This window comes from Geotrypetes seraphini, chromosome 11 (assembly GCF_902459505.1).
Source record: "Geotrypetes seraphini chromosome 11, aGeoSer1.1, whole genome shotgun sequence".
In the NCBI taxonomy this organism is placed as follows: Eukaryota; Metazoa; Chordata; class Amphibia; order Gymnophiona; family Dermophiidae; genus Geotrypetes; species Geotrypetes seraphini.
Window position 1 is genome coordinate 94,552,181 of NC_047094.1, and position 20,888 is coordinate 94,573,068.

The following is a 20,888-nucleotide window of genomic DNA, read 5'->3' on the forward strand; positions in this document are numbered from 1 at the left end:
CAAATCACCGGGCCCGGACGGGATCCACCCAAGGGTTCTGAAGGAACTAAGACAAGAAATAGCGGGCACAATCCAGCATGTTTGCAACCTATCCTTGAAAACTGGAGAGGTACCAGAGGACTGGAAATTGGCGAATGTCACGCCTATCTTCAAGAAGGGATCGAGGGGTGACCCCGGGAACTACAGGCCGGTGAGCCTGACTTCAATTATAGGGAAGATGGTGGAAGCTATGATCAAGGACGGCATTTGCGAGCACATCGAGAGAAATGGCCTACTGAGAACAAGCCAGCACGGATTCTGAAAGGGAAGGTCGTGCCTAACGAACCTTCTGTATTTCTTTGAGGGTATAAGCAGTCGGGTGAACAATGGTGAACCCATAGACATCATTTACCTCGATTTTCAAAAGGCTTTCGACAAGGTACCACATGAAAGGCTGCTTAGGAAGCTGTGGAACCACGGGGTGGGTGGGGATGTGCACAGATGGATCAAGCACTGGTTGTCGGGTAGACTGCAGAGGGTCGGAGTAAAGGGCCAATATTCTGACTGGCGGGGAGTCACGAGCGGTGTGCCACAGGGATCGGTGCTGGGGCCGTTACTCTTCAACATATTTATCAATGACCTGGAAAAGGAGGCAAAGTGCGAGGTTATAAAATTTGCAGACGATACCAAAATGTGCGGCAGAGTTAGGTCCAGGGAGGAGTGTGAGGACCTGCAAAGGGACCTGGACAAGCTGGAAGACTGGGCAAACAAATGGCAAATGCGCTTTAATGTGGAAAAATGCAAGGTCATGCATATAGGGAAAAAGAACCCGTTGTTCAACTACAAATTGGGGGGGGCATTGTTGGGAGACAGCAGACTTGAGAGAGACTTGGGTGTATTGGTGGATGCATCACTGAAGCCATCTGCACAGTGCGCAGCAGCCTCAAAAAAAGCCAACAGGATGCTGGGCATCATAAAGAGGGGCATAACAACCAGGACACGGGAAGTCATCATGCCATTATATCGAGCGATGGTGTGTCCACATCTGGAATACTGCGTTCAGTATTGGTCGCCGCACCTCAAGAAGGACATGGCGGTACTTGAGAGAGTCCAAAGGAGAGCAACGAAACTGGTAAGAGGGCTGGAACACTGCCCATACGCCGAGAGGTTGGATAGGCTGGGGCTCTTCTCTCTAGAAAAAAGGAGGCTCAGGGGAGATATGATAGAGACCTTCAAGATCATGAGGGACATAGAGAGGGTGGATAGGGACAGATTCTTCAGACTGAAGGGGACAACAAGTACAAGGGGGCATTCGGAGAAACTGAAGGGAGATAGGTTCAAAACAAATGCAAGGAAGTTTTTCTTCACCCAAAGGGTCGTTGACACTTGGAATGCGCTACCGGAGGAAGTGATCAGGCAGAGTAAGGTACAGGGATTCAAACAGAGTTTGGACGGATTCCTGAGGGATAAAGGGATCGTGGGATACTGAGAGAGGTGCTGGGATGTAATACAAGAATAGAAGGCTAACCAGGTAATAAGTATAGAAAGCCAACCAGGTCGTGCATGTGCAAGACCGGGGGGTTAGGACTTCGATGGGACAATAGGACTTCAAATGAGAAACCAAGGTGGCAAGGGGGCCCCTTCTGGTGATTCAGACAGGTCGTGACCTGTTGGGCCGCCGCGGGAGCGGACTGCTGGGCAGGATGGACCTGTGGTCTGATCCACCAGAGGCACTGCTTATGTTCTTATGTTCTTACATCCCTCGCATTTCTGGGGAGTCTAGAGTACAGATATTAAATGGAATGGCCATAAAATACAGACATTAAATGGATGAAAGCTATTTTACTGCTGTATTTTCTTTTATTTAAAAAAAGCAAAAAAACAAACAAACCAAAAACCTTGCATAATTCTTCCACAGCTGGTCTCATGTGTGAGTACAAACAGCTGCTTCACCCATCCAGCATTATCATACCTTGGATAACTGACCACCATGCACAGCTTATCAGAAGCAGTGAGCTGTGCTGTAACAGTGTGAGTTCAAGTGGAAATAAAACAAGTGATACCCAGAGCCATAAAGCCAAGAAATATTAACGAAGTGTGATATCTCTGAACAATGTCTTCTGGATGAAAATGATAGCACCATGTGCAATTAATTCAATAGTGATTCAAGGCTGAGTCTAAATGTCTCAAAGACAAATCCCGACTGCTTCATGTCTCGGCATTGAGTAATGCAAGTTAAAGCACATTTAAGCCTTCTTATTTAAAAAAAAGAGCCTTTTTTTGTCGTTAAGCATTGAAGTTTGGAAAAGTGCTGAAGTGTGACTTTGCTAATAACATTTTCATTTACCTGTATCTGTGCTATGAAATTTTGTGAAACCAGCTCAGATAAGGCTCAACAATAAAAGTTGTAGGTGAGGCCATTTTTTAATCAAACCAGCTCAATGGACCTGTTACTAGTTTTGGAGTGGTAAACCGCCTTCATCAAAGACTGTGAAGGACAGAGACCATTCTATTCCAATATTTTCAATATTCTGTTAGATAGTTAACCATAGCTCGTGCCCCCACGGATCAAAAATCATGTACTGGAACTATGTGGCACTAGCTCAGGAAGGGGCATGTGAACTATGCTATCATTTTCTGTCTGCCTGTTTTCTCTGTGCTGTAAAGTAGATATGGTTGTCTTCAGAATTTTATTTTCATATAGACAATTAAGGAGGAGAGTGTGGCATAGTGGTTAGAGCTACAGCCTCAGCACCCTGAGGTTGTGGGTAGAGAATGACACGGTGACAAAATTCATCACCGTTCCCGTCCCCGTGGATAACCGCGGGAAATAATCCCATGTCATTTTTTAGTGTCTATTTCAGCCTCAGTCCTTCTACACCAGCATTCTTCAAAGCAAAGCTTGAGGGTCAGTGGTTGTGGCCATTCATACTCTGATTCTTATGTGAGCCAAGGATAATGAAGCCATTGTGACATCACTGATGTGATTGGCTCTTAGGCACTTTTGGAATGAGGCATTATGACATCACAATATCTGCTCTGGATACCAGAGACTGTCATTCTGTAGTGTCTATTACATTACATTACATTACATTAGGGACTTCTATTTCGCCTATACCTTGCAGTTCAAGGCGGATTACAAAAGAGCTAACTGGACATTTCCAGTGAAGTTACAACAGTTTTGGGTTTTTTGTTGTTTTTTTTTTTGATTACAAGGGAGGAGAGGTACCTGGATTAATTCCGGAAGAACTTGCAAATTGGATATTAAATTGACTGTCTCAACTTCAATCCTTCTACACCAGCATTCTTCAAAGCAAAGCTTGAGGGTCAGTGTTGTGGCCATTTATACTCTGATTCTTCCCTCTCTCCTTAAAGAATGGCATGAAGATTGTTTACCGTGGTTATCCACGGGGCCGGGACGGTGATGAATTTTGTCACCGTGTCATTCTCTAGTTGTGGGTTCAAACTTGTGTTACTCCTGGTGACCCTGGGCAATTCACTTAATCCTCCACTGCCCCAGGTACATTAGATAGATTGTAAACCCACTGGGATAGATAGGGAAAATGCTTGAAGTACTACAAAAAAGGTGGTTTACAAGTCCCAATCTTTTCCCTTTCCCCCCAATTAGTGGTATAGTAAGGGGGGAGTGCAAAGTGCCCCAGGCTCCATCTTAGCAGGGACACCACCCAGACTCTCACCCCCCCCCCCCCCAGTGCCTATTAAATCCTTCTATTCTTCACCAGCTGTAAGCAGGGACTGCCACCCACTACTCATGCCGGCTCTGAGCTCCTCCCTCTGACATAACTTCCTGTTCATGGGACCAGGAAGCCACATCAGAGTAAAAGTCTTAAACTGATGCAAGCAGCATGTAGGATTCCCTGCTTGCTGCTGGTGAAGAATAGAAAAATGTAAGTAGTAACAGAAGTGGAGGTGGGGGAGGGTGGGGCGTGCAGTTAGGAGACCCTGCATCGCCAGTGGGGAGGAGGGGGAAGCCAGGTGCCATCCTATCTTACTATGCCACCATAGGCAATTTATTAAAACAACAAATTAATTCAGGGTTTTTTTTTTTCTGCTTACATGATATGAAGATCTCTCTTCTCTATCCAAAGGTCTGGTCACATACATACGGCCTGTTATAGGATCAATATTAAAGATCTCCATAGGTGGCTGGTCAGCTCCCACTCCAGTAATGCTGTACCGGATCAGATTCTCTTGATCCTTGTCTGATCGAATCTAAAAAAAAAAAAAAGGTTGAAAGAAATAATTGAAAACACTTCTGCAAAAAGATATCAAGGAATGGATAGCCTGTAGAATAAGAATGAATGAGTAATCCTTGGAAATCACAAGGAAGCTGATATTTAAAAGGACTAATCCAGGTCGCTGCACCTGATATAATATATATATACCTAGCTTAGAAGTGGGGGTACCAATCACTGGCCACTGTACCGCAATGTATAGGGACAAGGGTTTTGGCTCTGATTCCCTAGTTATTTCCATACCATCAATTCAATGCAACACATTATAACTTTTAACTTTCTAATAATAATAAAAAATGTATTTTTAACCCGGAATACCTTGCAATTCAGAGCGGCTTACATCAAGAGAAACTGTAGCGGATACATACATGAACGTATTCAATACATGACTGGAATTTCATTAGACAAATTTATGAAATAAATAAGTCTTCAAAGATTTTCTAAGGGCTCCTTTTACTAAGGTGAGCTAGCGTTTTTAGCACACGCAGATTAGCGCGTGCTAATCCCGCGCTACGCAGCTAGAACTAACGCCAGCTCAATGCTGGCGTTAGCATCTGGCGCATGCGGCATTGTAGCGTGCGCTATTCCACACGTTAATGCCCTAAGCAGCTTAGTAAAAGGAGCCCTAAATGTTTGATAGGAAATTGAGTTTAAGAACAAGTCACTTATGGTTTTACTCCAAACACTTGCAACATCAGCGTTTTTCTAGTAAAAGAAAAGGTTCCAGTCTAGCAGAGTCTCTGACCCTAAAGTACCAAAAGTGGAACCAGCTTGCAAGCCTCGAGTGCTGCAGGACTGTTTCAAGGGAATACAGGTACACAGGGCACCTGTCTACCATCACTAATAGTAATGCATCTTATATTCCCCAAAAGCCTGAACAGTTCTATGCAGAGTATGGGAGGGAGGGAGGGAGGGAAGGATAGAAGCTGGGCAAGGGTTATGCTGCACGAGGGATGGGAGGGAGGGAAGGATAGAAGCTGGGCAAACTTCTGCTGTACAGGGGGATGGGAGGGAGGGGAGGAAAGATGCTGCACATGTGGGGGAGAGGAAGGGAGAGATGATCATGTGCATACCCCGACAATAAGACCTAGTGCCTTTTTTGGGCCCCAAATGAATATAAGACACTGTTTTATTTTCGGGGAAACACGGCATTTGTACCTTTTCAAACCTGCTGGCTGTTTGTACATCAATTCTTATAGGGCAAAACACAGGATCAGGGCAAAAGCTTTCTGACCTCACGACCACTAAATACCAAATAGTATTAAAAAATATTAATAGTGAAAGTGAGGTGATAAGCTCAGGAAAGAGGGTACCAAGACCCATTCAATTGCTTAAACAAGCCATAGGCCAAAAAATCCATGTTTTTAGCCACACACCAGGGTCTTGGTACCCTCTCTCCTGCTTATCACCTCACTTTCACTATTCATATTTTTTAATACTATTTGGTATTTAGTGGTTGTGAGGTCAGAAAGTTTTTGCCCCGGTCCTGTGTTTTGCCCTATAAGCATTTATTTCATTTCTTTGAAGTACCATTGTGCTTGTGTTGGGGTCTTCTGTGGCTGTTTACACATGACAAATGCTGCATCTCTATCACACAGGAGAATTAAAAGGCTTTTGTGAAATACTGAGCAGAAATGGAGGCACAGTGATAATATTCCCAAAGTGTGATAGCTGTTTCCTCAAGTAGTCTCTGAAATAAAGACTAAAAAATATAAAATTTAATGAAGGAAGACCAAGAGGCCACAACAGACCACAAAGATAAGAGTAGGAGTGAAAAACAGCTTGGCTACCAGACTGTACAAATATTTTTCTTATTTTTGTGTGATTGGTAAGGGTAATGGAGAAGAAACAAAGGCACTGGAGAAAAGTTAGATTTACAAAGACACTGAGAAGCACTCAGATGAGGGATAGTGGAAGGATACTGCACATTGTGAGGGTAGTTTCTATCAGAGCAACTTGATTAAAAAGAGTAGGAAGGCCTTAATTTTTTGCCTATTTTTCTCAAGACACAGACTAGCACAAATTTTGCAGAATTCACACCTTGATTGAAAGCGTAATTATTGCATTTGCTCAAGAGAAGATGAACATGAGTGCTATGTTACCAAGATGGTGGTCTTCATTAATTTTTAAGCTGGGGCCACTTTGGATTCTAATGAGCTGAAGGAGAGCCTCCAAATATCTTTCCATGCAGGGCCACAATACTGCTGACCAGTGTGCGTCAACAACATCCATCCCCACCAGCCCACCTTCAAACTTCATTGGGGAGTATCCTCAAGGTTGTGTCCATTTCCAAATGTATTTTCTTTTGTCTGTTGAAAAATGCATCGGCCTTCAAGCTTGTGCTCTCCCCCCATCCCCCACTCAGGGTTACCAGATGTCCAGGAAAACCTGGACTTGTCCTCTTTTTAGAGGACTGGCCGGGCTTCCAGATGGACTTTCCAAAATCCAGCATTTGTCCGGATTTTGGAAAGCCCCGACAAAGCTTTGGAGGGCCTCTAAGCATGCACTGATTATGTTGCACACATCCGCGAATGCTCCAGGTCCTCCAAATGTGGCTGGAGCTTGTCTGGAAGAAGAGAAGAGGCTTTGTGGGGGCGGGGCTGGAGGTGGGACAGGATGGGACCAATTGTCTAGGGTTTCCTGGAGAAAAATATGGTAATCCTATCCCACCACCACCACAAATCTACTGTCCCCTTTTTGTCCTGAGCCTGGGTAGAGAGGCAAAATTCAAGGACCTCCCCCCCCAAGATAATAGAGGCTGCCCCAGAGGTCTCCAGGGCCTGCCATTGGCCTCTGGGCCTTATACTGAAGAACTCTGTACTAAGGAGTCCTTTTAAAAAGCTGCAGTAATCAATAATACTGCAGCTTAATGCGGGAAGTGTTCAGGCTTCCTATTAAGTCTTGGATCTGTGCGTACAAACCACACACTAGAAAAATTTTTAAAATTTTCTGGGAGGGGGCAAGTTGCTGCGCTAGTCAGCACATCTACAGGACTGCATGCTAACTGATTAGAAACAGGAGTAGGGAACTCCAGTCCTCGAGAGCCGTATTCCAGTCGGGTTTTCAGGATTTCCCCAATGAATATGCATGAGATCTATTTGCATGCACTGCTTTCAATGCACATTCATTGGGGAAATCCTGAAAACCTGACTGGAATACGGCTCTCGAGGACCGGAGTTCCCTACCCCTGGATTAGCACATGAGCTATTAGGGGCCTGATTCTGTGTAGGACACTGGTCTTGGCAGCCACCTAAGAAGCAGCTGAGAATCAGGTACCAGCATCCTATGCAGAATTGCGTCTGCCCTAACAAACAGACACTTAACCCCCCAATTCTCTAATTGGCAGCTCAGCCGCCTATCTTTGCTGATGAATCCCTTGCCATCAACTGATCGCAGCAAGGGAATCCCCAATCAGCTGATTTGGCAGGACACCCCAAAGCCACACTTTAGAGAATCTGCTAGCTCAGCTGATCGGGGGAAAAATACCCCTGCCGTAATTAGCTTAGCTAGCTGCGGCAGAAGACTCCCCACATCCACCCTCAAAATCAGCAGGAGGGATGCCCACTCCCTCCTGCCTAACACCCCCTCATCATGTATTGGCAGGAGAGATGCCCGTTTCCTCCTGCCACCAGCCCCTTCGATCCCCCTCATCACGGATTGGTGGGTGGGATGCCCACTCCCTCCTGCCACTGGCCCCCCTAAACCCCCATCTTGAATTGGCAGGAGGTTTTGAGCGCTGCCTCCTGCTAACCGGCTGCCACTTCAGGTAAGGAAGGGAGGGAGGGAGGTAGCGAGGGGGTTTGCAGCTTAGGACCGCCACCTGCTTCTGCTGCTTCAGGGCTTGAAGGAGGGAGGGAGGGGTGCTTTACGGCTCAGGACCAATGCCGTGCTGCTGCTTTGGGGCGGGAGTGGGGAGAAATAAGATGTGTGTTAGACAGGGTTTCTAACACACTCTCAACCAACCAGAAGAACAGTTATCCAGCATCCAGCAATCCCCATGGGTGCTGGATAACTGAGATTCTGCTGTACTCGTCTCATTTGGTGAAGAGGTGTGGACAAAGCCCTCATAGGTAAGAAGACAAGTATTTTAAGCGGTATATCAACTTTTAAATAAAACTTGGAAACGTGGAAAACTTGAGTGATACATAATAAACCACTTTGTGCGTCTGGGAGTCGTGGATAAGGAGGATGACAATGCTGTGCCGAATATATCACAACTTTAAGGCTATTCAGTATGTGCACTGTGTAAAAGGAACCACATATTTCCCTAGTTTCAAACATCAGAGGTTGCCAACAAAATCTTCCTATGGAGTAAGTGGTGCTGTATGGTGAATACAGGATTTCAGAATAAGCCCTGCAGGTATTAAGCAGTACATACGCAGCCTACAGGGAAGGGTGGACAGGTGGTACAATGCAACACTACCATTATTTCATTCAGCCCAGTCTCAGTGAAATCAAGATGCACTGTTACAGCTTCTGAGCGTTCAAAGGCACCCTGAGGAGTGGCACAATGATACCTCCCTAAAACACACTTATCTGAGATGCAATGTAATTTGCAGTTTCCAGATCTCTTGTTTGTTAGAGTCATTTCGCCCCCTCCACAGGGATCATTTAAATACCAAAATGGATTGTATATTTTATTCCCCACTTTGGCTGACAGAAGCAGCTTGTCGAGAAGCGCCCGAATGTGCGCACTGCACACACTGAAATTTTACTGCCAAAAGGGGTTTTTTTTGTTCTGTGGTGCCTTCCTTCTCCTCATCTTCCAGCAGCTGCTTCTGGTACCTTCTGAGTGATGAGGGCCACTATTTCTGCATAGAAATGTTTAGGATATACGCACATATGAGGAGTCGCTGAAATGTTCTCAGCCCGACCAACAAAGTTGGGGCAGTCTCCATTGAGGGTTACACACTTAGTCCAGTGTTTTTCCACATAAGGAACAAAAAAAGTGGAAAATCGCTGGACTAAGTGTATAGCCGTCGATGGAGACTGCCCCAACTTTGTTGGCTGGGGGCCCCTCATATACGCCTAAGTCTACTTAGTGCATATTTGCAAGATGGTGTACATGGGGTCAGAGCATAGAAGAGACAAAGGCGGGGTTACCACTTATGCATATAACTTATGGGATACCATACGTTACATGGGTATCTGCAGCTCTTAGATGCTCACACTATGAGCGTTGGAGCATTTAGCAATCTGCATCATAGTTGAAACCTCTACCATGGTTAGTAAAAGGGGGGGGGGGAGGGGTTTAATAGATGTAGGGTGCAAGCAAAGATGAAGCTGATAGATAGATAAACAGTATAACTGATGGACAGACTGGATGGAACGTTCAGGTCTTTATCTTCCATCATTTACTATGTTATTATGTATGTATGTTGCTATGATATGATAGAGCACATTAAACAGAGCAAATGTTCTTTGCGTCACATTATAATTGAAATTATAAAATTGCAAAATCAGCAAAAAATTACCCACCCCCTTTTCTACAAAACCATGATAGCGTTTTATAGTGCAGGCCTGTGCGCTGGATGCTCTGTGCTGCTTGCAATGCTCCTAGGAACTCTCCTAGGCGCTAAAAACTGCTATCGTGGTTTTGTAAAAAAAGGGGGAGGGGCAAATTTGAGAGTTAGTTATTTAAAGTTCTTTAAGCTATGTATGGGTAATTGTAACTAAAGTAGATAGAATAGAATTGCTAATCTATGCAATCGATGTGTTTGTTTTTGGGTGCAAATTAACTCAAAATGTGGCTCAATAGTTGACGAGCAAACATGCATTTCATCATCCGCCATCTGCAGTTGTTCTTTTTTTGTTCCATTTAATTTCTGTCAGAACTGAAAATCCAAGTTCACAAAGATAAGAAGTTTCAAGTTTCAAGTTTATTTATTATTTGATTAATCGCCTATTCCAAATTCTAAGTGATGTACAAATTGGTAAAATAAATTGTCTAAAATATACATAAAATAGACCATATAATTAACAAGGGGATAAGTCACAAAACAAACTAATTAAGATAAGACAAGAATACAATAGGACAGGTGGGATAGAAATACAATCTTAGATAGGAAAGAATCAACAATTAAAGGTAAAACACAACAGGAATCGAAGGACAAATAAATAGGTAAAATAAAAGTAGACAAAAGAGCAATTAACGAAAGAGCAAATTAACATTTCAATTAAGTATTGAACGCATCTTTAAAAAGAAAGCTCTTAAGTTGGCTCTTAAATTTTTCCAAATTCTTCTCCTCTCTTAAGTATAGCGGGAGTGAATTCCAGGTCTGAGGCGCCGTAACAGTAAAAATAAATTGCCTTCGAGTATTGATAATTTTGAGAGTGGGGATGACCAACAAGAGTTGGTCGTTTGATCTCAAAAATTTGGGAGAATTATAAGGTATCAATGCTTTATAAATAAAAGCTGGAGTTTTATAAAAATTACATTACATTACATTGCGGATTTCTATTCCGCCTATACCTTGCAGTTCAAGGCGGATTACAAAAGATTTGTCTGGACATTTTCCAGTGAAGATACAAATTTTTTTTTTTTTTTTTTTTAAACAGAGGGGAGATAGCTGGATAGAATCCTATGGGAACTTACAGGAAGGATATTAAACTGACAGTGCAGAACTGTGTGATAAAGACAAATGGAATATAGTTAGAGTGGGTAAGATTACAATCTATTTTAGGGGTTTGTTTACTTGGAAGGTGTTTAGGTGGGTAATTTGGGGGAGAATTATCTGGAGGTAGGTGAATCTTCTGGAGGTAAGTGAAGAGGGGTTAAGATATTTGGATGAATTTTTTGAAAAGCAGGGTTTTGATTTCTTTTCGGAATGTTTTGAAGTTGTCTGATATTGTCAGCAGATTGGAGATGGAATGCTTGAGTTTTGCTGCTTCTGTTGCCAGAAGGTTGTCAAACATTTTCTTGCGTTGTGTGCCTTTGAGTGGGGGGAAGGCAAAAGGGTTCGAGGTTCTTCTGTGTCTTAAGGTGGAGATCTGGTTTAAGCGGTTGTTTAGATAGGAGGGTAAAGAGCCGTGTAATGCTTTGAATACTAGGCAGTGGAATTTGAATTGAATTTGTGCTTGTATGGGTAGCCAGTGAGAGTCTAAGAAGGCAGTTGTTAAGTGATCATATTTTCTAAGTGAGTAGATCAGTCTGAGGGCGGTGTTTTGTATGGTCTGGAGTTGTTTTATCATAGTGGCTGGACAAGGAAGATATAAGGAGTTGCAATAATCCAGCAGCCCTAAGACTAGGGATTGGACGATTAGTCTGAATTGTGCTTGGTTGAAGAATTTTCTGATTTTACGGAGATTTCTCATGGTTAGAAAAGCTTTCTGGGTCGTCTTGTTGATTTGGGACTGCATTGTGCAACATCTGTCTATCGTAACTCCTAGGAGTTTTAGTTCGGGTTGTATTGGGTATTTGGTATTTTTGATTTTCAGTTCAGTGATGGTAGGAGTTTGGGCCTTTTCGAGCAAAAGGAATTTTGTTTTTTCTGAGTTTAGTTTTAGTTTGTGATCCATCATCCATTTTTCTACTGTATCTAAGGTTGTTTCCAGCTTTGTTGTGGTGGTAGTCTCTGATGGGTCGAAGGGGAGGAGTATGGTGATGTCGTCTGCATAGCTGAAGGATGTGACATCTAGGTTATCTAAAGTGGCTCCTAGGGAGGAGATAAAGAGGTTGAAGAGCGTAGGTGAGAGAGGTGATCCTTGTGGAACTCCGCAGGGATTTGCCCATGGCTCTGATTTGATATCATTGTATTTTACCCTATAGGTTCTTGATTTGAGGAACCCTTGAAACCAATTGTAGACCTTGCCTGAGATTCCTATGGCGTCGAGAATCTGTAGTAATAAGGTGTGGTCAACTAGGTCAAATGCTGCGGAGAGGTCAAGTTGTATTAACATCATCTTTTTTCCTTTACTGATGTGTTGCCAGGCTGTATCTAGTAGTGAGACAAGTAGTATTTCTGTACTATGGTTAGTTCGAAATCCTGATTGTGAGGGGTGGAGTAGGTTATGTTTTTCCAGGTAGTTGGTGAGGTATTGTGCAACTAGGCCTTCTATTATTTTAACGTACATTGGTATTGAAGCGATAGGTCTGTAGTTGGAGGGGCTATCTATTGGGTCTTTGTGATCTTTTATGATTGGGGTGATTAAGATCTCTCCTAGGTCCTGTGGGAATTGGCCTTCAGTCAATGTGGTTTGAATCCATAGCATGAAGTTGGTTTTGAATGTGGTGGAGGCGTTTGATAACAGGTAGGTGGGGCAATTATTTAGGTCGCTGGAAGCATGGCTGTATTTATTGTAGAGTCGGTTCATATCCGACCAGAGTAGGATTGGGAAGTTGGACCAGCTTCTGTCTGCTATGATGGCTTCACCTGTTGATGGGTTTGTTGTTTTCTTTTCTAGATGGGTGTGTGTGTTGATGAATGTGGTTCTGATATTGGTGATCTTGTTTTTGAAATGGTCTGCTAGTTGGTTGGCTGTTGGTGGGTGGATACCTTGGGTGGAAAGGTAAGGTTTGGTATCAGTGAGGTTCTTTACTAGGTTGAATAGCTTTTTTGTGTCTGGGGTTTTTGTGCCTATCATTTTGGAGTAGTAGGCTTTTCGTTTTTCCTTGAGTTTGGTTTTGTATTGGTTAATTTGATTTCTCCATGCTGTTTTAGTGTGTTCTAAGCTCTTATTTTTTTTCCAGTCTCTTTCTAGTTGTCTGCAGAGCTTTTTTGATTGGAGAAGTTCGGAGTCGAACCATTTATCAGAAGGTCTGCATATTTTAAATTTTAGTTTTTCTGGGGCTAGCTCATTTAGGATGGTTTCGCTTATAGTTCTCCATTGGGATACGAATTCGTTGGGGGCTATGTTGGTGATGGCGTGGTCTGCTTTATCCCAGAATGTAGAGGGTTCGATTTTTTGGCGTGCTTTGAAGGAGGTTTTTTTGGAGGTTGTTTGTTAAAGTTTTGAGGCCAGTTGATGTCAAAGGTGTATTTATAGTGATCTGACCAGAGGGAGGGGTGCCATGCCCCATTTCAGATATTGATTTTGGGTTTGTGAGGGTGTTGGGTCAGGTAAGCAGTGAGATCTAATTGGTGGCCTTTTTCGTGTGTGGATTGGGGGTTGAGGATCTGGTAGTTCAGTGCTTTGAGGTATGAGAGTAAATTTATTACTTGTTTAGAGGTGTGATCTTCTAGATGGAGGTTTACGTCTCCTAGGAGTAGGTTATGAGGTTCTGGTACATAAATTCTTCGAGAGCTTGTTTGTTGTCATTCCATTTTCCTGGTGTTGAGTAACAGAGGATGCATGTTAGAGTTCCTATGAGAGAATCATCGGATAGTTGACAGGCTAGGAGATCTAGGTGGGGGGGGGGGGTGGAGTGTTTGTCTAGGGTCTTTATATTGATGTTGTTTTTGAGTATGATGGGTAGACCTCCACCACGTTTTTTTTTTTCTGCAGATTAGTTCTATTTTATAACCCATTGGGCAGAGTTCTGTGATGGAGGGAACGGATTCTGAGGTTAGCCAGGTTTCGGATAGGAATAAGCAGCTTAGTTGTTTTTTAACAATCCAGTCCTTAATAAGGTCTGCTTTTGTGCTTATTGATCTGATGTTCATATATGCACTGGATAATGTGGTGTTAAGTGTTTGGGGAGTGGGTGAGCAGTTTGGGTGGAGGTGATTTTCTTTGGTTTGTGGGTGATAGTTGTGGTTTACTGATTTTGGTTTTGGGGGCGGTCTTTTTCCCCAGCTGGTTGGTATGCTGATATGGTTGAATGAGGAGCAATCTATCAAGTTTCTGGGCGAGTATAGTTTTCTGGTAGGTAGAGGGAATCTGTGGGATTCTGTTAAGGTTGGGATAGAGGATGTATGATATCCTTCTGCTTTTCTGTTGGTTAGGAGTAGGAAGAGCAGTAGATGTAGGAGTGCGCTTGTAGAAAAATTGGGAGGCATAGTGATTTTTGTTTAGGGTGCCAGAGAATCTGGAGTTTGGTACTTGGTGTGAGGTGCAAGTTTCTGAGAGGTGTAGGGAGGTTGGGGGAGGAGGGGGCGTTTTTATACCCGTCTGTTCTGTTGTGTCTGTAACCTTTAGTAGTGGGTTCAGAGCTGGGTGAGTTTTTCTTCCTGAAGTTGTAAGATGTGGAGCTTTTTTTTAAGTTATGAGGGCCCCTGCTGGTTCGGGGGGGGGGGGGGGGGGTGCTATCAATGTTGTGTAGGGCCCCTGCTGGTTCGGGGGGGTGCTATCAGTGTTATGTGGGATTAAGGAGAACTATTAGTGGAATATTAGAGTATCAGCTATAGCAGTTTGTCTATGCTTGTCAGGTTATTTTGGATATGGACAGTACTATCAACTTATCAGGCTCTATGAGGATATGCAGGTTAATTTGGAGATACACAGTACTATCAACTTATCAGGCTCTATGAGGATATGCAGGTTCTTTTGGAAATAAACAGTACTATCAACTTATCAGGTTATATGGAGATATACAGGTTATTTTGGAGATAAACAGTACTATCAACTTATCAAGCTGTTTAGGAAGTATACTGGAATTTGCAGATACTGTCAAATTCTACAGGATTGTCAGCAATGGTAGGTGCAGTATATAGATGTCGATTTTGGTGGATTGAAGTATTTATCAAAACGTTTTGTCGCTTCAACAAGTGTCGCTTCACAAAGGCGCGCATTAAGGCGCACGCGCCTTTGCCGTGCGCCTTCACCGGCACGCCGAATGGCAGAGCGCCGTTGGTGCTGCTCTCTTTTAAATAGTAGGCCCCCGCTGGTCTCGGGGGGGGGCGGAAACGGCTCAACGCCCCCGCAGGATCGGGCTCCTGCCTCGTTCTCTGCCTGCCCTCAGGATCGCCGAGGAGAGCAAACTGGGCTCAAACAAGCAGCTTCCACGCTGCTCTCTTTTAAATAGTAGGCCCCCCGCTGGTCTCGGGGGGGGGGGGGGGCGGAAACGGCTCAATGCCCCCGCAGGATCGGGCTCCTGCCTCGTTCTCTGCCTGCCCTCAGGCAGATATTTAAATGTAAGTAAAGATAATTTGTATAGAATACGATGGGACACCGGAAGCCAATGCGCATTTTGAAGTAAGGGAGTTACATGGTCGAACTTCTTTGCTCCCATAATTAATTTGATAGAGGCATTCTGGATTATCTGCAATCTTCTAATTTCTTTTTGAGCCATTCCCTTGAATAATGCATTACAGTAATCAATTTTTGAGATAATCATTGAGTGAATTAATATATTCAATGATTTTGGACATAGAAATTTCAAAATGGCCCGTATTTGGCGAAGTCTGTAAAAGGTAGCTTTAACCACATAACTAACGTGGTCATGGTAGGTTAGATTTTCATCTAAAATCACACCTAAAATTTGAATCTTATTTATCTGCTTAAGAGTAACCCCTTGGATGGAAATAGGAACAGTGAGAAGATCCAAACGGTAACAAAGCCTTGATTACTTTGTTGCTCAAGTTAGGATGATTACTGCATAAAAACTAAAATTACTTGCCGTTATTTTTCAAGGACCATTCACGTAACAGAATGATGCTCGTCTGGATGGTTGTATCCATACGCACACAGAAGCTCATTACATTACATTAGAGATTTCTATTCCGCCATTGCCTTGCGGTTCAAGGCGGATTACAAAAGAATTACAAAAAACTAATTACATGAAGAAGATATCTGGTAATTTCTAGAGCAGATAAAGAGTAGATGAGGTTGGGGAATCGGGAAGGTTTTGGGAAGTGGGAAGGAGCTAGCGGTATTAAGTCGTTTGCAGAAATTTCTTGAAAAGTAGTCTTTATTTCTTTTCTGAATGTTTTGTAGTCTGGGGGTCTTAATTAGTAGATTTGGTTGTCGAGTTTTGCTGCTTGTGTGGCTAGGAGGCCATCATATAGTTTTTTCCGTTTGACTTCTTTGATTGGAGGGTATATGAATGGAGTGTGGGTTTTCCTATGTCTAGTTGATGTAATTTGGATGAGGCGGTTGTTCAGGTAGGTTGGGCTGTCGCCATTTATGGTTTTAAATAGTAGACAGTAGAATTTGAATAGTATTCTTACCGGAATTGGGAGCCAGTGTGAGTTGAGGTACGCAATGAACATGTCATCTATTCTAGTGTATTTTTTAAAAATAAAGTAAATTTCTGGAATCTCTCGTGGCACACCTGGAATCACTTCGGGACACACCACTGGGCTGTGGCACCCAGTTTGAGAGACACTGTGATAGAGTAACAAGAGTTTGAAAATAAGGGAATTAATTTAAAGAACATTGCATAGTACCAAGTTTCCAAATTATATTTAGAGTTTGATTAATTGCTTAATCATACTTCAAAGCGATGTACCGTATTTTCACGCATATAACGCGCGCGTTATACGCGTTTTTACCTACCGCGCATACCCCTCGCGCGTTATATGCGTGAGCGCGGTATACCAAAGTTTTAAAACATAGTTCCCACCCCGCCCGACGCCCGATTCACCCCCCCAGCAGGACCGCTCGCACCCCCACCCCGAACGACCGCTCGCACGCGCTCCCATCCGCACCCGCATCCACGATCGGAGCAAGAGGGAGCCCAAGCCCTCTTGCCCGGCCGACTCCCCGACGCCCGATACATCCCCCCCCCCCGGCAGGACCACTCGCACCCCCACCCCGAAGGACCGCCGACTTCCCGACAATATCGGGCCAGAAGGGAGCCCAAACCCTCCTGGCCACGGCGACCCCCTAACCCCACCCCGCACTACATTACGGGCAGGAGGGATCCCAGGCCCTCCTGCCCTCGACGCAAACACCCCTCCCCCCCAACGACCGTCCCCCCCAAGAACCTCCGACCGCCCCCCAGCCGACCCGCGATCCCCCTGGCGACCCCCACGACCCCCCCACCCCCCTTCCCCGTACCTTTGGTAGTTGGCCGGACAGACGGGAGCCAAACCCGCCTGTCCGGCAGGCAGCCAACGAAGGAATGAGGCCGGATTGGCCCATCCATCCTAAAGCTCCGCCTACTGGTGGGGCCTAAGGCGCGTGGGCCAATCAGAATAGGCCCTGGAGCCTTAGGTCCCACCTGGGGGCGCGGCCTGAGGCACATGGTCGGGTTGGGCCCAACCCGACCATGTGCCTCAGGCCGCGCCCCCAGGTGGGACCTAAGGCTCCAGGGCCTATTCTGATTGGCCCACGCGCCTTAGGCCCCACCAGTAGGCGGAGCTTTAGGATGGATGGGCCAATCCGGCCTCATTCCTTCGTTGGCTGCCTGCCGGACAGGCGGGTTTGGCTCCCGTCTGTCCGGCCAACTACCAAAGGTACGGGGAAGGGGGGTGGGGGGGTCCTGGGGGTCGCCAGGGGGATCGCGGGTCGGCTGGGGGGCGGTCGGAGGTTCTTGGGGGGGACGGTCGTTGGGGGGGAGGGGGGTTTGCGTCGAGGGCAGGAGGGCCTGGGATCCCTCCTGCCCGTAATGTAGTGCGGGGTGGGGTTAGGGGGTCGCCGTGGCCAGGAGGGTTTGGGCTCCCTTCTGGCCCAACTACCAAAGGTAAGGGGGGTGGGGGGGTCGTGGGGGTCGCCAGGGGGGTCGCGGGTCGGCTGGGGGGGCGGTCGGAGGTTCTTGGGGAGGGCGGTCGTTGGGGGGAGGGGGGTTTGCGTTGAGGGCAGGAGGGCCTGGGATCCCTCCTGCCCGTAATGTAGTGCGGGGTGGGGTTAGGGGGTCGCCGTGGCCAGGAGGATTTGGGCTCCCTCCTGGCCCGATATTGTTGGGGAGTCGGCGGTCCTTCGGGGGGAGGGATGTATCGGACGTCGGGGGGGGGGCATCAGGCTTTCAGGATGGGGACAGACCTTCAAGGGGGGACAGTGCATGGAAGTCAGGGGGGGTGAACGGAGAGTCGGGACAGCGCACGGAAAGTCAGGGCGGGCGAAAGGAGCGTCGGGCAGCATGCGCGGTATACCCGTGAGCGCGGTATATCAAAGTTTTTGTGCAAATCATCGTGATTTCTGCGCGCTATATCCGTGTGCGCGTTTTATACGGGTGCGTGTTATTTGCGTGAAAATACGGTACATTATTAAAAACTTTACAACTTTCAGGGGGAACAAACATACAAACAATACCCAACGAACATGACATGCATTACAAAAAGGGAAAAAAGGGTAAGAAATACAATAATTAATAGAAAAAAACCAAATAAAGGGTTAAACATCAGGAGGGGATAAATAAAAATAACAGAGTATAAAATTCAAAGGAGCAGACTAAATCTAAAAAACTAATCAGTCAAAGGCACCTTTAAAAAGAAAGCACTTTAACTTGCTCTTAAATCTGTTTATAAGACATTCTCTTAGATCAGGTGCTAGGCAATTCCGGTCCTTGAGAGCCGGAGCCAGGCCAGGTTTTCAGGATAGCCACAATAAATATGCATGAGATAGATTTGCATCTCAAGGAGGCAGTGCATGCAAATCCATCTCATGCATATTCATTGTGGATATCCTGAAAACCTGACCTGGCTCCGGCTCTCGAGGACCGGAATTGCCTACCCATGTCTTAGATGAATGGGCAAGGAATTCCACATTTGTGGTGCTGTGACAGAAAAAAATGTACTGTTGACGTGTATTAATGATTTTAAGAGAGGGAACGGTCAATAAGTGTTGATCTGAGCATTCTGGCAGAGGCATAGGGAACTCGATAAATGCTGGAGCTTTAAAAAAAAGAGATTTCAAAGTTAACAGACATTTTATATGTAATGCGATGAGCTACCGGAAGCCAATGTGCTTTTTTGAGAAAGGGGCCTGAATATTAGCTAGGGTAGGAGTGATTAAACATGTTGCACAGGTGTTAAAGTCTCTCCTTGAGGGCCGCAATCCAGTCGGGTTTTCAGGATGTCCCCAATGAATATGCAGGAGATCTATCAGCATACAATGAAAGCAGTGCATGCAAATAGATCTCATTCATATTCATTGGGGAAATCCTGAAAACCCGACTGGATTGCGGCCCTTGAGGAGGGACTTTGACACCCCTGTCTATCGTATGTGCAGCCGGTGTCACTCCATGTGTTTTTTTGTGTGACTAGCAAGTTAGTTATTTCTTCCATTAAAGGCCTGGGTAAAGAGTAATATATTACATTATATTACTAGAGATGGTCTTATATTTCACAAATAATTTGAGGTTCAATGCAGATTCCACAATAAGAAACCATGTAATTTTTGGAATAGAACAGAATAGCATCAATGACGTAGTAAGGGGGGGGGGGGGGTCGGTCTGCCCCTGGCGCCATCTTGGTGAAGGGCGCAGGGACCCACCCTCCTCTCTGCTCCCCACCACTCCCGAGTGTGCATGCAGCTTCCCTTCCCCCCATACCTCTAATGTTCCTGGCACAAGCAGCAACCCCCAATTTGCTCCGACATCACTTCCTGGACCCGCACATAGGAAGTGACATCAGAGGAAGAGCCAACACTGGCACGACAGCAGCTCGGGGGTTGCTGCTTGCTCCAGGAACGTTGAAGAAGTTTGGGGGAAAGGAAGTGGCATGCATGGCAGGAGGGGGCATGGAAGGAATGTGTGGAGGTGGGGGGGGGGCCAGAAAAGAGGGGGGGGAGGGGCACCACCGCCCCAGGCGACTCTCACCCTTGCTAAGCCAATGAATAGCTTTAAACTTACATTTTGACACCTAGCTCAAAGTATTTCTCAAAGAGAGGTAAGAGAGCTCTTAAATTTCTTCAGCTTTCAAAAAAAGGCCCCTAAATTTTAACATTCCAATTAGAAGCAGTAATAAATTCTTAAAGGAGGATAGCTAATATCATGAAATTTCAAAATGAGCTCCAGATAAGGTAACAAATAATTCCAGAATAGAAAATGAATTCTTGAAGTATCTTCTTACTGTTTGTTAATACATTACCCCTTGAATCTTTAATGGCATGAATATTAGTTTTTTCTCCTGTATTTTTAAGTATTAGATTTAGGTATTTACTTTAGGGTTATTATTGTTTTGTTCTATTTTGTATGTTGACTCTGTATTATCTCTGTAATGGTCAACTATACTTTATTTGTTGTCAAAACCAATAAAAAAATATTGAACTTTAAAAAAAAAGAAAATGAAGATAAACATATAATTTTAACACTTATCTCTATTTCTTTAAAAAAGAAAGATTTCAGTAACTTTTGAAAAGCGAAATAACTTTTTCATTTTGAGTTGAAGCACTAATAGGAACATAAGAATTGCCATACTGGGAAAGACTGAAGGTCCATCAACGCTGGCAGTAAGTATCCTCTTTCCAACATGACCAACCCAGGTCCCAAGAACCTAGTTAGATCCCAAGTAGTAAAACAGATTTTATGCTGCTTATCCTAGGAATAAGCAGTAGATTTCCCCACGCCATTTCAATAATGGCCTCTTTTAGGAAATTATCCAAGTCTTTTTTAAACCCCGCTAAGCTAACTGATTTCACTGAATTCAATAATGAATTCCAAATATGGAAAAACTAGATTAAAAAAACGCTTAGAGTGAAATAATTTAAGATTCAGAAGTGAGTATTCTATAAAGAAAAGTAGATGCCCAATATAGAATTATCGCCACCTACACTAAACATCTACTTTGGTATCCCTGGATATATGCAGAACATGTATTTGAATGTCTCTGTCTTACCTCTCAGCAGCCTCATGAAAATGTTTTAAATTAAACCTTGTGCTGTTCATTTCCT

General features: G+C 44.6%; 1 protein-coding gene across 2 annotated transcripts in view; it reads right to left on the reverse strand.

Annotated features, from left to right (window-relative positions):
- Window positions 1–20,888, reverse strand: part of CDH4 (cadherin 4) — a 1,411,847-nt gene that overhangs the window by 251,450 nt on the left and 1,139,509 nt on the right. For both annotated transcript variants that reach the window (XM_033963168.1, XM_033963167.1), the window contains exon 5: window positions 4,057–4,212. In XM_033963168.1, the coding sequence (XP_033819059.1) occupies window positions 4,057–4,212 (156 nt within the window). The remainder of the gene's footprint in view (window positions 1–4,056; window positions 4,213–20,888) is intronic.